This window comes from Sebastes umbrosus, chromosome 4, assembly GCF_015220745.1.
Source record: "Sebastes umbrosus isolate fSebUmb1 chromosome 4, fSebUmb1.pri, whole genome shotgun sequence".
NCBI lineage: Eukaryota > Metazoa > Chordata > Actinopteri > Perciformes > Sebastidae > Sebastes > Sebastes umbrosus.
The window spans coordinates 1786603-1799065 of NC_051272.1; the positions used below are offsets into that span (position 1 = coordinate 1786603).

At 43.1% G+C, this 12463-nt stretch overlaps 1 protein-coding gene across 1 annotated transcript in view; it reads right to left on the reverse strand.

The window, feature by feature from the left end:
• Positions 1–12463, reverse strand: part of nell2a (neural EGFL like 2a) — a 98197-nt gene that overhangs the window by 81185 nt on the left and 4549 nt on the right. The window contains exons 3-5 of the mRNA XM_037767356.1: positions 7364–7514; positions 4785–4958; positions 3180–3276 (exon numbers count right to left, since the gene is read on the reverse strand). Of these exons, the coding sequence (XP_037623284.1) occupies positions 3180–3276; positions 4785–4958; positions 7364–7514 (422 nt within the window). The remainder of the gene's footprint in view (positions 1–3179; positions 3277–4784; positions 4959–7363; positions 7515–12463) is intronic.

The following is a 12463-nucleotide window of genomic DNA, read 5'->3' on the forward strand; positions in this document are numbered from 1 at the left end:
GAGAACAACACCTCACAGAAGGCAGGCGGGCAATAAAAATGAGATGAAGCATGTTAATGTGTAGTAAGTGGATAAGGACCGTGAGGGGCAGCAGTCTGAATGTGTTTATGGTACATTTTCCACATGAGATAACATGGCACCGAAGGACATGCAAACACAAAACCAACAACGCTGTTTATGAGAGTCTTGGTAACTGCTGCTGCAATCATAACACAGAAAAAACAGCATTAAATCTGAGAGGGAGCGCACATTTATTTTTCAATCTGGGGAGTGAGAGACGGAGAAGTTAGTTGCGAGATAATATGTCTCTCCTAGGTTGTCGCTCGGATGAATCATCTCATAACCGGACACCAACAGGAGGTTAAGTGACCCAATGATGTGGGAGTTTCAGCAGGGAGATGCAATTTTTATTTTTTTTTTCCCTCCAATCTCCTCTGATAAGCATAAACAGGAGATACAGATTCAATTTGATTCATAACACCCAACTGATAGCCTTTCGTCCTGTGGCCGAAACACACACACACATATATACACATAAGCACACGGATACTCTGTCGCCATGGTAACCTGGGCCATTTCATTCCTTGAGTGCATTTATTTCCCTTACAGAAGTGGAGCGGTGCAACTTAGGAGAAATTGTTTTTTAAATTGTCTTGCCACTTCAATTTACCGGCCATAAATTTAAAATCCTGCGGAAATGATTTGCTGATTTTTCACGGTGACGCACTGAAACGGGAGCAGATTGGAGTTGTTGTGTCTGTCAAACTGGTAATAAAAACCGTAAGACTACAGTATGCCGCGCTATTACTACCTACCTATGTGCTTTATGGAAATTATGCAGTTTTAAATCGCAGTGAGACGGCGGTTAGAGCGTCTTTATCTTCAGTAATGTGACAAGAAGGATTTAAATAAAATCCTTTGGATTCACTTAAAAGGGGGCGTGATACGAAGCTGAACAGAGAAGGGGAGTTTTCAGTTATCTAATTAATAAATTAGATCTCTGTTGCGTTTTTTTAGGGCTGTCAATCAACTTAAATATTTAATCATGAGTAATCGCAATTTTTTTTTTCTTTTCAAAATGTAACTTAAAGGTCCCATATCAGCTAATTTTCAGGTTCATACTTTTATTTTGTGTTTCTACTAGAACATGTTTACATGCTGTAATGTTCAATAAAAACCTTTATTTTCCTCATACTGTCTGCCTGAACATACCTGTATTCACCCTCTGTCTGAAACACTCCGTTTTAGTGCATTTCAACGGAATTGCAGCGGAATTGCATTGCTAGGCAACAGCTTGGGTCCGGGTCCATGTTTACTTCCTGTCAGCTGATGTTATTTACATACACTGCAACAGGAAATAAACTGGGACACATTTAGAATGTTTATGTTTAAAATCATGTAATGATCTATATATTGTATATTGGTGACATCACAAATGGACAGAAATCCTAACGGCTTGTTTTAAACTCACAATTTCTGAATATGGACTGTGTGTATTTCTCCATGGATTGAGCGTTTTGATAGTTTAATAGTATTTATAAAGCACTTAAACCTGCTTTATTACATAAAAGACATGAAAATCTCACTTTTTACAATATGGGACCTTTAAAGGGAGATTTATCAAATATTTAATACTCTTATCAACATGGGAGTGGGCAATAGAAATGGATTCCTTAGGTTTTCTAGTTTCATATGATGCCAGAATTCTTCCCTAAATTTACTGAGTGAGATAAAATAGATTCAGCTCTCTGACGCTGTGTGTGGACTGTAGAGAAGATGAGCTGTGAAGCTGAGGTGCACGTACAGTACGCGCTCGTTCTGATTGAAGTCTTTACTATTACTGTTAGAGACGTGGTGGTTTTCTCGTCTCCGGCTGACACCCACATACAGACATTGACTTTGTTTGTGTGTGTGTGTGTGAGCGGCGCATGTGCACTAATGAAGCAGTGTGTTTTAAAAAGGAGACGTTCTTTCCTCGCAACTAATCAAGGCTTCGGAGTGGCGAGGAGGAGAGATTCTGCTACGTGACAAGATTAGTGAGTGACCTCCACGGCTTCTTTCATCTACCAATTAACACAGCGGAAACTCAACAGGCAGGACACAATGCGTGAAGCCTTAACACACACACACACACACACACACACACAGGTATATACAAACATCACACCATCAAACACACAGTCAGCAGACGGATTAAAATAGTTATAGTCGCTGGTAAGCTGACATTTTGCCCCCAAGCATGTCTCCCCCAGGTGGGACGTTTTTCAGAGTGCAGTCCAGTCTGGGAGCGGCGATATCCGTCTCCCCGCCTGATAAACAATACTATATAGACTAAGCTTAATGAGCATAGTCCAGAGGCTATTTAATGATTTCACCCAAATCAGCGTTGTGGGGGTTTGCTGAGATAATTGCACCGGGCTTAGCTGCAGACTAAGGGAAAGGAAGAAACAATGACAAACAAAAAAAATAATGTCAATTCCTAGGGTAGGCAGAGCAACCCTCAAATTAAAATGGTAAGCCTAGAGAAATGCACGCAATTAAATCCAACAGCTACAATAAATAAAACCAAACAAGACAAACAAAGAGGGAGAAGATACAGTGAAGTTTGAGTGTGTGTGCATGGGGGGGAAGGGAGACGCATTACTCGTCGTTCTGTATCATTTATCACAGATCAGGACGGGCTAGGGATGCTGATTTTGAAAAAATGTCATGACCGATAACCGACCCTCGTTAACCGATTACTAACTGTTAACCGACAAGATTTGTGCCTCGGATGCAGCGGTTTACCAGCTGCAGTGTATGAGGACAACCGTGTTGTCGGTGGCGTTCTATCTGTGAACGTAGGTGTAGCAGACAGTGTGTGTACACTTTATCTGTCGGTGAATAAATGCTACGAGGCTACAACTCCTCCGCTCCAGCGAGCTTTAGATGGGAGCCAACTTCCTGTATCTGTAACTCCGCCTCAGCCTCTCCGCCTCACTTTTCTCCTTCAAGTGACGATTTTTTCTCAGCTTTTGAATTAATTATTAACATTTCTTTCAACCGTTTTAACCGATAGCGTTAATCGGTTAAAATGCTTAACGTCGGTTAACGGTTAAACGGTTAATTATTAACATCCCTAGGACGGACATCAGCATCTATACTCCGAGAGGGAAGTTTGTACGCCAGACAGCGCTAACCTTGAAGAAGCCGTGAGCGGCGTTTCTCTGTCCGAGCCAGAAGGAAGCGTCCTCAGGTATGTCCATGTAGGGGGCCTCCACGACCCGCTCATAGATCCTGCAAAACAAACACAGAATACGTTCTGTTAATGATTTCATTTCTATTTCCATCAATTCAGAGCAACGATATCCTCTCGCACTGCAGGTCGTGCCCTGTTAAATCCTTCTTTTAACTCCTTCCCTCAGGAGGGTATAGATAGCTGCATGCTTCCCTCGATGCACACGGTGTTGCCGTCTGCTCCTCTTTAGTGTGCCAGAGAGGATCTTCACACAAACAGTAACACCCGTTTCATACAGCAGATGTACGTATGATGCAGGTCAGCTCGACCTGCGTTGAACCCGTTCATATGAGACAGCTGAAGGAGGTTACTGTCAGCAGAGCCTCCAGTCTGTGATGCTGCTGCTAAACCGCAGAATTACACTTAATTACACTGAATAATCAACAGATAAGCATCAGTTTCATGTATGTTTCATGTACACACTCTTCTCTTCTTTTCTCTCTCTCTCCTTTCAGGGAGTTGGGTAACGTTGGTTGATGGTTGATGTTTAAACTTCAATATCATACGAGGATGTGATCCCTGTGATGCACCTGGCCAACCCAGTCCCCATTGTTACACTTAAAGGTCCAATATGTAACATATTTACTGTAATAAATAATCAAATGACCATCATATGTCATCAGAGATTAAGGAAACATGGTAAGTTGAAACACTGGCTTCAGTATGTTCTCCTTTCAAATTTCCATTCCGGTCCGGAACGTCTTGTTTTTGTTTTGGATCGGTGTGATCTCGTCCACGGCCCTATTTCGACACCCCGTTGGCACGTATGGAACAAATTGTCATGCAAACACTAAACAGCCTTCTGCAGCCAACTGGATCAACAGAGATAACGTTAACATTAGATTCTACCTGACCTAAAGAGCCTCGGCTCATCTCTCTGTGGTCCGCGTGCAGCTGGTTATCAAGGCAGCGAGTATTTCAGACGGTGAAGTGAATCCGCCAGCTCTCAGTATTACATATCGCTCCTTTAATGGTGGGTTTCAAATTGAAAGTAAGTACTTTTGCAAGAATGAATTTGCCTTTTTTGTGTGTACTCACTGGTCCAAAACATTTTGAGCAACTAAATGTAACCTCTACAGACAGTTTGTTCCACAACAAGGAGAAAACAGGAGAGTTGCATTAAAGTCAGCAGTATTGTGTTTCCATCTACCACTATGTAGATATGTTTGATCAAAGACACTTTTGATCTGAAATGAAATATTTTAACTTAGAACAAAAAAAATAGATGTTATGTGCCAGCTACAGACGATCATCTAAAGTAGGAATGCACCGATGCAACTTTTCTCTCCTGATAACAATTCCAGATTATCTGCTGACAACGAGCACCGATCCGATACCCAAACCTAAAATCTGTATAACTCACTGCTCACTGTGAGACCTTCTATGTAAGGTAACATAAGAGGAGATATCGCAGCTCAATGAAATTTATAATGATATTGAAAAACAATTAAATGTTGATCGATCACGTTGTGGCCGATAGCCGGACCGCTTAGCCCCAGTGTCTTACCTGTTGCAGTCGACGTGTAGTATAACGTGAGAGGCGCTGACGGCCACAGAGACCTTGTGCCACTGGTCGTCGGCCAGGCTGTACGGGAACACCTCGGTGTGGGGCTGCTGGCCTTTGGTACGGTAGTGAAGACGCACCTCGCTGCGCTGGCCGCTGCTCTCCAGCTCCAGGAACCTGCAGAATCAAAGCGCCAACAAGCTGCTTCAAGTAACCCAGTAGCCAGTTTCTCTGAGAATCTGCAATCCCTGCATTGTACAGTGTGTCTTGTTACATTAAAGTCTCATCACTGGAACTGAATCTGTTCACACAAAAACCTGCATGCATCACCAGAGAGTGTCTGAACTCCTCTCAGCACAGAGCTGCTGAGAGATACACGTCATTCATTTCCAAGCAGTGCACTCACATCTCCAACAGCATTTAGAGTTTAATCACATCACTAGTCGAGCATAATGGTGCTATATGGCTGTTAAGTGCAACGTCAGCAACACACAACAATAGCCTAATAATGTAGCGGTTCAACTCTTTACATTGGTTTATTAGTATTCTAGCAGGATCTCCTCCTCCACACCGCTGAGATTCAACCGGCATAGTGACACTAATGGAAAGAGCTGCCGATACACGTTCATCACCTCGGCCTTTAAACACCGACTTATTTAAACTCATTTGCTGGAAACATTATTCAAAAGAAAAATAGACACTCATGCAAGTGCAGCAATGGAACTGATTTATCTGCAAACAAAATCTAATAGATTTACTCTCCCCCAGCCACGCATGCACGTTCACCCCCGGCTCCATAAACACGTCTGACTCTGAATTAGTCCTCGCCATGTTTCCGAATGAAACCATGCAGTGCTGCTTTGTTGCATATGAATGGCTGGGAAAGCTAATCAGCAGCGGGGAAAGTCATTAACATCCCTGCGAGCTCTCTCTTCTCAGGACCGACTTTAATGTGCAAACTGTTCAATCAACACATTATGTGGATTCAGATTGCCGTTGTGATCATCCAACGGCTCAGCTACCACTAACTAATGGAAAACATTAGCATGCTAACTGCAGATAGTGTCTCATCAGTTTTTCGATCCTCAGTTCCAGACGCAGTGTTCGGATCGTTGATGGACTGTGAATAATAACGCTGGCATACAGGCTGATTCGCTTTGTTTACTCGACTGCCGTGTAAAACATCTAAATGCTCATCAAATACAAATATTCAGCTTTCAATCAACATATTACCGACTGCTGATAAGACCAAACCGAGAGTGGTGCTACATTTAGAAAGCAACTTTAACGATGGTTTATAGTGGGACTTCAGGTTGTATCACACTGCCAAAATATGCATCTCAATTAACTTCACAATATACATGTTTTGAAAATGTATTTTCACATTGTATACCACACTGATTTGAAAATGTAATCTCTATACATTGCTTTTAAATATGTGCAAGTACATCCAAACAAAAAAATGAGGGATGCACGATATGGATTGCTTTCAGCCGATACCAATAACCGATATTCACCAGCTCCTCATGGCCGATACCGATGCGATCATTTTTGTGAAAAGAAGTTCATAACCTGTATTTTTTTATGCACAACCTCGAGTATGAAAGGTTAAGATGTAGCGATCAAAGATACATGATTTAGGGGCCGTACACATGCAGCGTCTTTTGCACGCTCAAATCCATTTTTGTCAATGTAGACGTGCAGCACCCAAATGCAGGAGCGACGCCGTCCCAGCGCGCAAGCGTTCCAAAGCACCTATTATTCAGGCTGCAATGGCTGCGTTTTATAGTTTTATAATTTTTAATTAATATAAGCAGAGCCTGTGTTGTAATGCACCACTATAAAAAAAAAATAGTTGCTAGACTTTGCTTTGCATCTTCTGGCAACTGAAGAAAGAGTGAGACGTTTTGAACTCTGTTGTTTACTGCAGCGTGAACGCAGTAACGTGGGACGTCGAGGGTTTTCCCATCTGTACCGGAAATGCAAAATTTATGATAAAATTGGTGTCCCAGCGTGCACGCTTTCCCAAAGGCCTATTTTTCAGGTCGCCCCGAGATGAACACAGTTCAACTTTTGGAACGATGCAGCGCACACCGCATGTCATGTGACGAGGAACAACCAATCACAGACAACATCTTTTCTTCCGTAAATATCAGTCTACGGTAAATATATGGGGGAGAAGTTTATTATTTTAGTGCAGGGCTACTCAGAACTTTACCATCTATCCTGCTGACTATTTTATGTGCTTCACCCTTTCCGTCCGAGGAGGTCACAACATCCAATTGCAAACCAACTTTAAAGGTGCATACCTCCACCTACTGTATCGGAGTGTGTAGATACTCAATGAAAGAAATTTGGCTTCATATTATCAGCCGATAATTGATTGGCTATAATTTCATTATCAGGATAATACATCAAAACATAATTTTCCCATTATTGGACGATAATTTATCAGGCCTGATATATAACGTGCATCCATAAAAAAAAAAAGTGATTATATTTTGAATGAATGGCATGGGCTACCATTTCTTTTTCTGTGTATTATATATCATATTGTAATGTGAAATGTGAGCTGGTCCTACCTGTGCTCAGAGTGGTGAACGGAGAGGATGACCCCAGAGTTGAGGTGATCTTGTTTGAGGGTCGCCAGCACCGTAAATTCATTCTTGCCTCTCAGCTTCTGGACCATTTGCTCTGAGACTTCAACAGGAGCCATCACTTCCCTGGCAGACCCTAGAATGAATACAGAAATATCACACATTATGTAAATGGATGAATGGTAAACAGCTGCATTTATATAGCGCTTTTATCCAAAAGCGTTTTTACAATTTGCCTCTCATTCACACACACAGACACTCGCACACTTGATGGCAGCGAGCTATCGTGCAAGATGCTGCCATGACCGTCGACATGTGGACAGGTATATATGGCCTTTCATCGCTTTTATGTTTTACTATGATTTCTATTATTCATACAATTAAGAGCCACTTCCTGATGGAGATGGAACTGACATTTTAGGGATACAAGAAACAGGAAAATCTGCTGTACAGAACCATTCGGTTGGGATTTCACAGGCCATAAATATTTGATGTATTCATATAAACTCTTGACGAATTTGAATTCATAAATGACAAATCAAGACGAAACTCTCTAAACACACACAAACATTTTGTCCAATAAAGCTGCTACAAACATATGACTCCGTTTTGCAAGTCGGCTGACCATTTTGATGTGAAACCTGTTTTGATAAAAGGTTAATGTAACCTCAAAACTTCTTCAAATAATGATGAAGATGTTTGTCAAATGAAGGCATCAGGAAACTAGTGAGCCACTGTGGAGCTTAAGTGGTTTCAAGAACGGGTCAGGTCATTCAGCTCAAGCTAAACTTGAAGTACACAACTTAATGCTACCAAACATAGCAGCTATCCCAAAGACTGTATCAATGGATCAAACGCGTTCTCCGTGGCTTGGTGCAGGACTAGAGACGTGAAGAAGTGAAAGGCTAATGATGCCGATGTGGACGGGCAGGGCGTTTTCTGTGTAGCTCCTGTTTGCACCAGCGTGCCCCCTTCCTCCTCCTCTCCGACTCTACACAGACGTCTATGCTACTTTAATGGAAGCATCAATAAATGATGACGTTTCTCAGAAGCAATCACATCAAAAGAGTTCACTTCCAGCTACGGGATGCATGCAAGATGCCCCGGCACACTTAAGCGCTCCAGGAAGCTAGCGTGGCGGCTTCTCCTCAGTGTATTAACATTACTTCCAGCTGGTGGGTAAGCAACCAATTAACACAATGCAATGTGAAACAGCGAGCAATGTCATGATGAGGACGGGCACTCACTGTGTACTCATCGGGTATATAGGATCTACAATGCTTTCTTCTTGTACGTTCACTGTGGGCTTGCCGTGCTAGCGTTAGCCTCTTTCCTGATGGAGGGTTTGAAGCCCATCAGGAACATATTCTGAGTCTTTTCTCTCTAAACAGAAAAGCTCTGTAGGTTTGAGGCTCAGCAGAGGAGATGCAGAGGAGATGCACGGGGGGCACAGTTTCATGCATTTTGCATTGCCAGCGGAGTATCATTGCAGTGTCATTGGATGAGGTGGGACAGATGGTCCAATGACTGCAACAGGAGTTCTGCCTCGCCATAATCTGCTGCCATCCACAGATCCCACTTAATAACCAAATGACCACTGTCGACAATAATCTCACAAATTATAGGATATTATTTTTTTGTTTTGATCCAAATTGCTGAGTTTTTTTATTTGAGTAGCTTTTTGGTAACCATCATTAATAATAAACTGATAGTTAATTAAACTTAGTTAATAGTTATTTTACTGTTAACAGACAATAAAATGATGATTAATAATGTTTACTAATTACATACATTTGCGTAAAGCAAGCATATTTGTCCACTCCCATGTTGATAAGAGTAATAAATACTTGACAAATCTCCCTTTAAGGTACATTTTGAACAGATAAAAACTGTGCAATTAATTTACGATTAATCGTGATTAACTATGGACAATCATGCGATAAATAGTAATTAAATATTTGAATCGACTGGGAGCCTTACTAATTATTAGTTTTGTTATTATTTGTTATTCCAACAGTTTATTGTTGCACATATTACAACATTTTATATACTTATATATATATATATATATATATAAGTATTTGTTCATGATTAAGATATTATTTGTAAACTATAAAGACATTTATAAATTTGTAAAACATATATAAACATTACATAGATATTTGTAACACTTTGTTGATGGTTAATAATTGATTTTTAACAGCGCTCCTCGCCCGGACCTCGCCGCACCGGGAGCAGGAAGCCCCGTCAGTCCTCAGTGCGCCCTAACCGTGTCATGCTGCGGCCCACGTAAAAGGCGTCAGGGGTCTGCAGCGATTTCTGCAACCCACCGGACCCGTCTTGAAACACGGACCAAGGAGTGTAACGCACGTGCGAGTCAGAGGGTGCAAGCAAAACCTCGTGGTGCAATGAAAGTGAAGGCCGGCGCGCGCCGGCTGAGGTGGGATCCTGGCCCAGCGGGGTCGGGCGCACCACCGACCCGCCTCACCCGCACCGTCGGGGAGGTGGAGCGTGAGCACCCGAAAGATGGTGACGAGAGGTTAACGTCACGCTGCCGTAAAGTGGTATCGGAGCTGTTTTGCGAGTACGAGTACATGAGCACAGTATCGTACCCGATACCCGATACCGTTATCGCTGCATCCCTAGTAAACATTATTAATTATCATTCTATTGTTTAACAGTAAAATTTAATTAACTATCAATTTACCATTTATAAATAGAGAAATGCTCTGTAGTTAGTCCTTTTCCACTTGTAAAGCAAAGCTCAAGTCTGTACGTCTACGCTGACATGTATATGTGCTGGTCAGTCTACTGCCATATGTTGAACAGAGAGCACACAGACGTCTCAATCATGAGTGGAATTAGCGCAGTGGGAGCAGGTGTCAGGGCGGGGTCCACGCCGAGGTGGTGGAGGTTGATGATGCTGGGGGTTGGGGGGGGGATGGTGAGGAGCGAGGAACCTCTACCGCTCTACCGCCACTGGGCTGCTCCCAGCTTGGCGGCCATGAGCCTTTGATCTATGAGTGGATGACTCTCATCACCAGTCTTAATACTTAGAAGGGAATGGGGGTTGCTTCACAAATGGGACTTTGGGGGATTGGAGGGCGTAGACATCTTCTCATTTAGACGGAGTGATGAGATTGGTCTGTGTAGAGTTTGCCGCTATATGAAAAAGAGAGATGATCTCGACACTCTCGACAGGCACTCAAACGAAGATTGAGGCAGCTAACGTCTCTGCATTCCTAAAAAACATACATGAAAGAGATGAGCTGTGATGAGAGGGCCAGCTCTCCCTGCTGCCAAATCAATGTGGCCCTGCTGTGGGGGGGCCTTTGGTCGATTATCTATTGGCAGGCGCCTGGATGGGGCAGCCACCTGCTCCTAACTACCCCTCTGATGTGAGACACTGACACAAAATAGCTTGAAAATGATGACCTAGCACATAAAATTCAAATCAGCACATTTTTTCGGCACAATAACGCAGCTCTTGTCGTTTATCCTGGTTGTTTGCTGGCTATGAGGGCCGCCGCCTGATTGCGAGAAAAACTGTTTTTGAGACGTACCGAGTTTTATCAGCTGACTAGAGATCTCTAAAAGCCTCGGGCTCAGTAGCATCCCAAGCAAGCGTAGCTTTCGGCTACAGCCTAATCTTATCTCCTGGGTACATTGTGCTTTAATGGTTACACTCGGGCCACGATTTTCCATCCCTCGGCTTCATTTCTAATCTTAAACTGTCTAATGTGGTCTTATTTAGTTTGACCCCTGGTACCCACGCAGCTCTAATCCCCTCACTGCATTCTCATGGACGTAATATTGGCAGCGCCGCACCAGTCGCCAGCTCACACATTTAGCATTTCGAACAGGTGCCCTGCAGCACAGCTTGAGAGTCCAGATACACCCGGCTTTGCCACAATCCTTTTCCCACACACTGCTTTCACTTCTACTTGTATTTACAGAGTTTTTTGTACTGGAAGAGGGAGAGTTTCCCCCTTTTTTCCCCCAAAACACTCTGAAGGACGGGCAGGCGAAAAGTATATTTTTATGTTCATTGCATGTTTGGCTTCTGATCTAATTATTTCCCAGAGGAAATTGGGACTAAAAACAGTAATGCTGAAATTAGATAAGAGGATCATAGACACTTTTGTATGTGAATAATGAGGACTTTCATTCTTTGGTCTCTAGTGGATTGCCAGAACAAAATAACACCTCCTACGTCTTTGCAACTCTTCAACAACAAGCCATCTCTGGACGAGTGAGCGAGCCACGAGATGCACTGAACACACAGAGCCGAGAGAGGCCTGAGTAAACACTGTGATCCAATCAGCAGAGGAAGGAACACAACAGGAGAAAGCAAGTAAAAGTGTACTATTTTCTTATTGCGTAATGTTTTTCTATTTGAAAAATGACAGAGCATATTTCAAACAACGCATTTTATCAGCCGGCCTGAGCGCAGAGAAGGATCCGTGTGGGAGGTTTAGGCAAGAGGATATCTCTCCAGAGGGATTAGAGTAATGATAAACTCTCCACCGGCAGCAAACTCCAAACCTTTCATTACTGTCAACACACGGAAACACATGCACATACACAAACAGGTGGAGGGACAGACAGTATAACGCAGACATTCTGGCCTACAGATCCAAACAAACACTGAGTCAACACAAAGAAAGAGACACAAAGATATGCAGAAACATAACACAAAGATGGATGCACACACACACATACACACACATACGCCGACCCCCAAAAGCAGCTTCCTAGAGCTCCTGAATAATCCACCGCGCTCAGTCAATCTGCATTCGCCGGACCATCTCCCCCCACTGTGTCTCCACTCTCCTGGAACAAATACTAAAGCGAGCCAAGGGCACCTCCAGGACTGCTTCGGACAGCAATTTCTCTCCCCCAATTCTCAGATCGCCTCCCCAGCGACCGCCTGTCTGACATTCACACATACACAGAGCTAATGACAGCCTTCCAGCCACCCAACTGTATAACTGCCCTGGGGGGGATAGAAATATCTCTCTCTCCATGGTCACCGGTGCTCCTGTGTGGAACACAGGATCAGGCTCGCCTCAGAAAGCAGCAAGC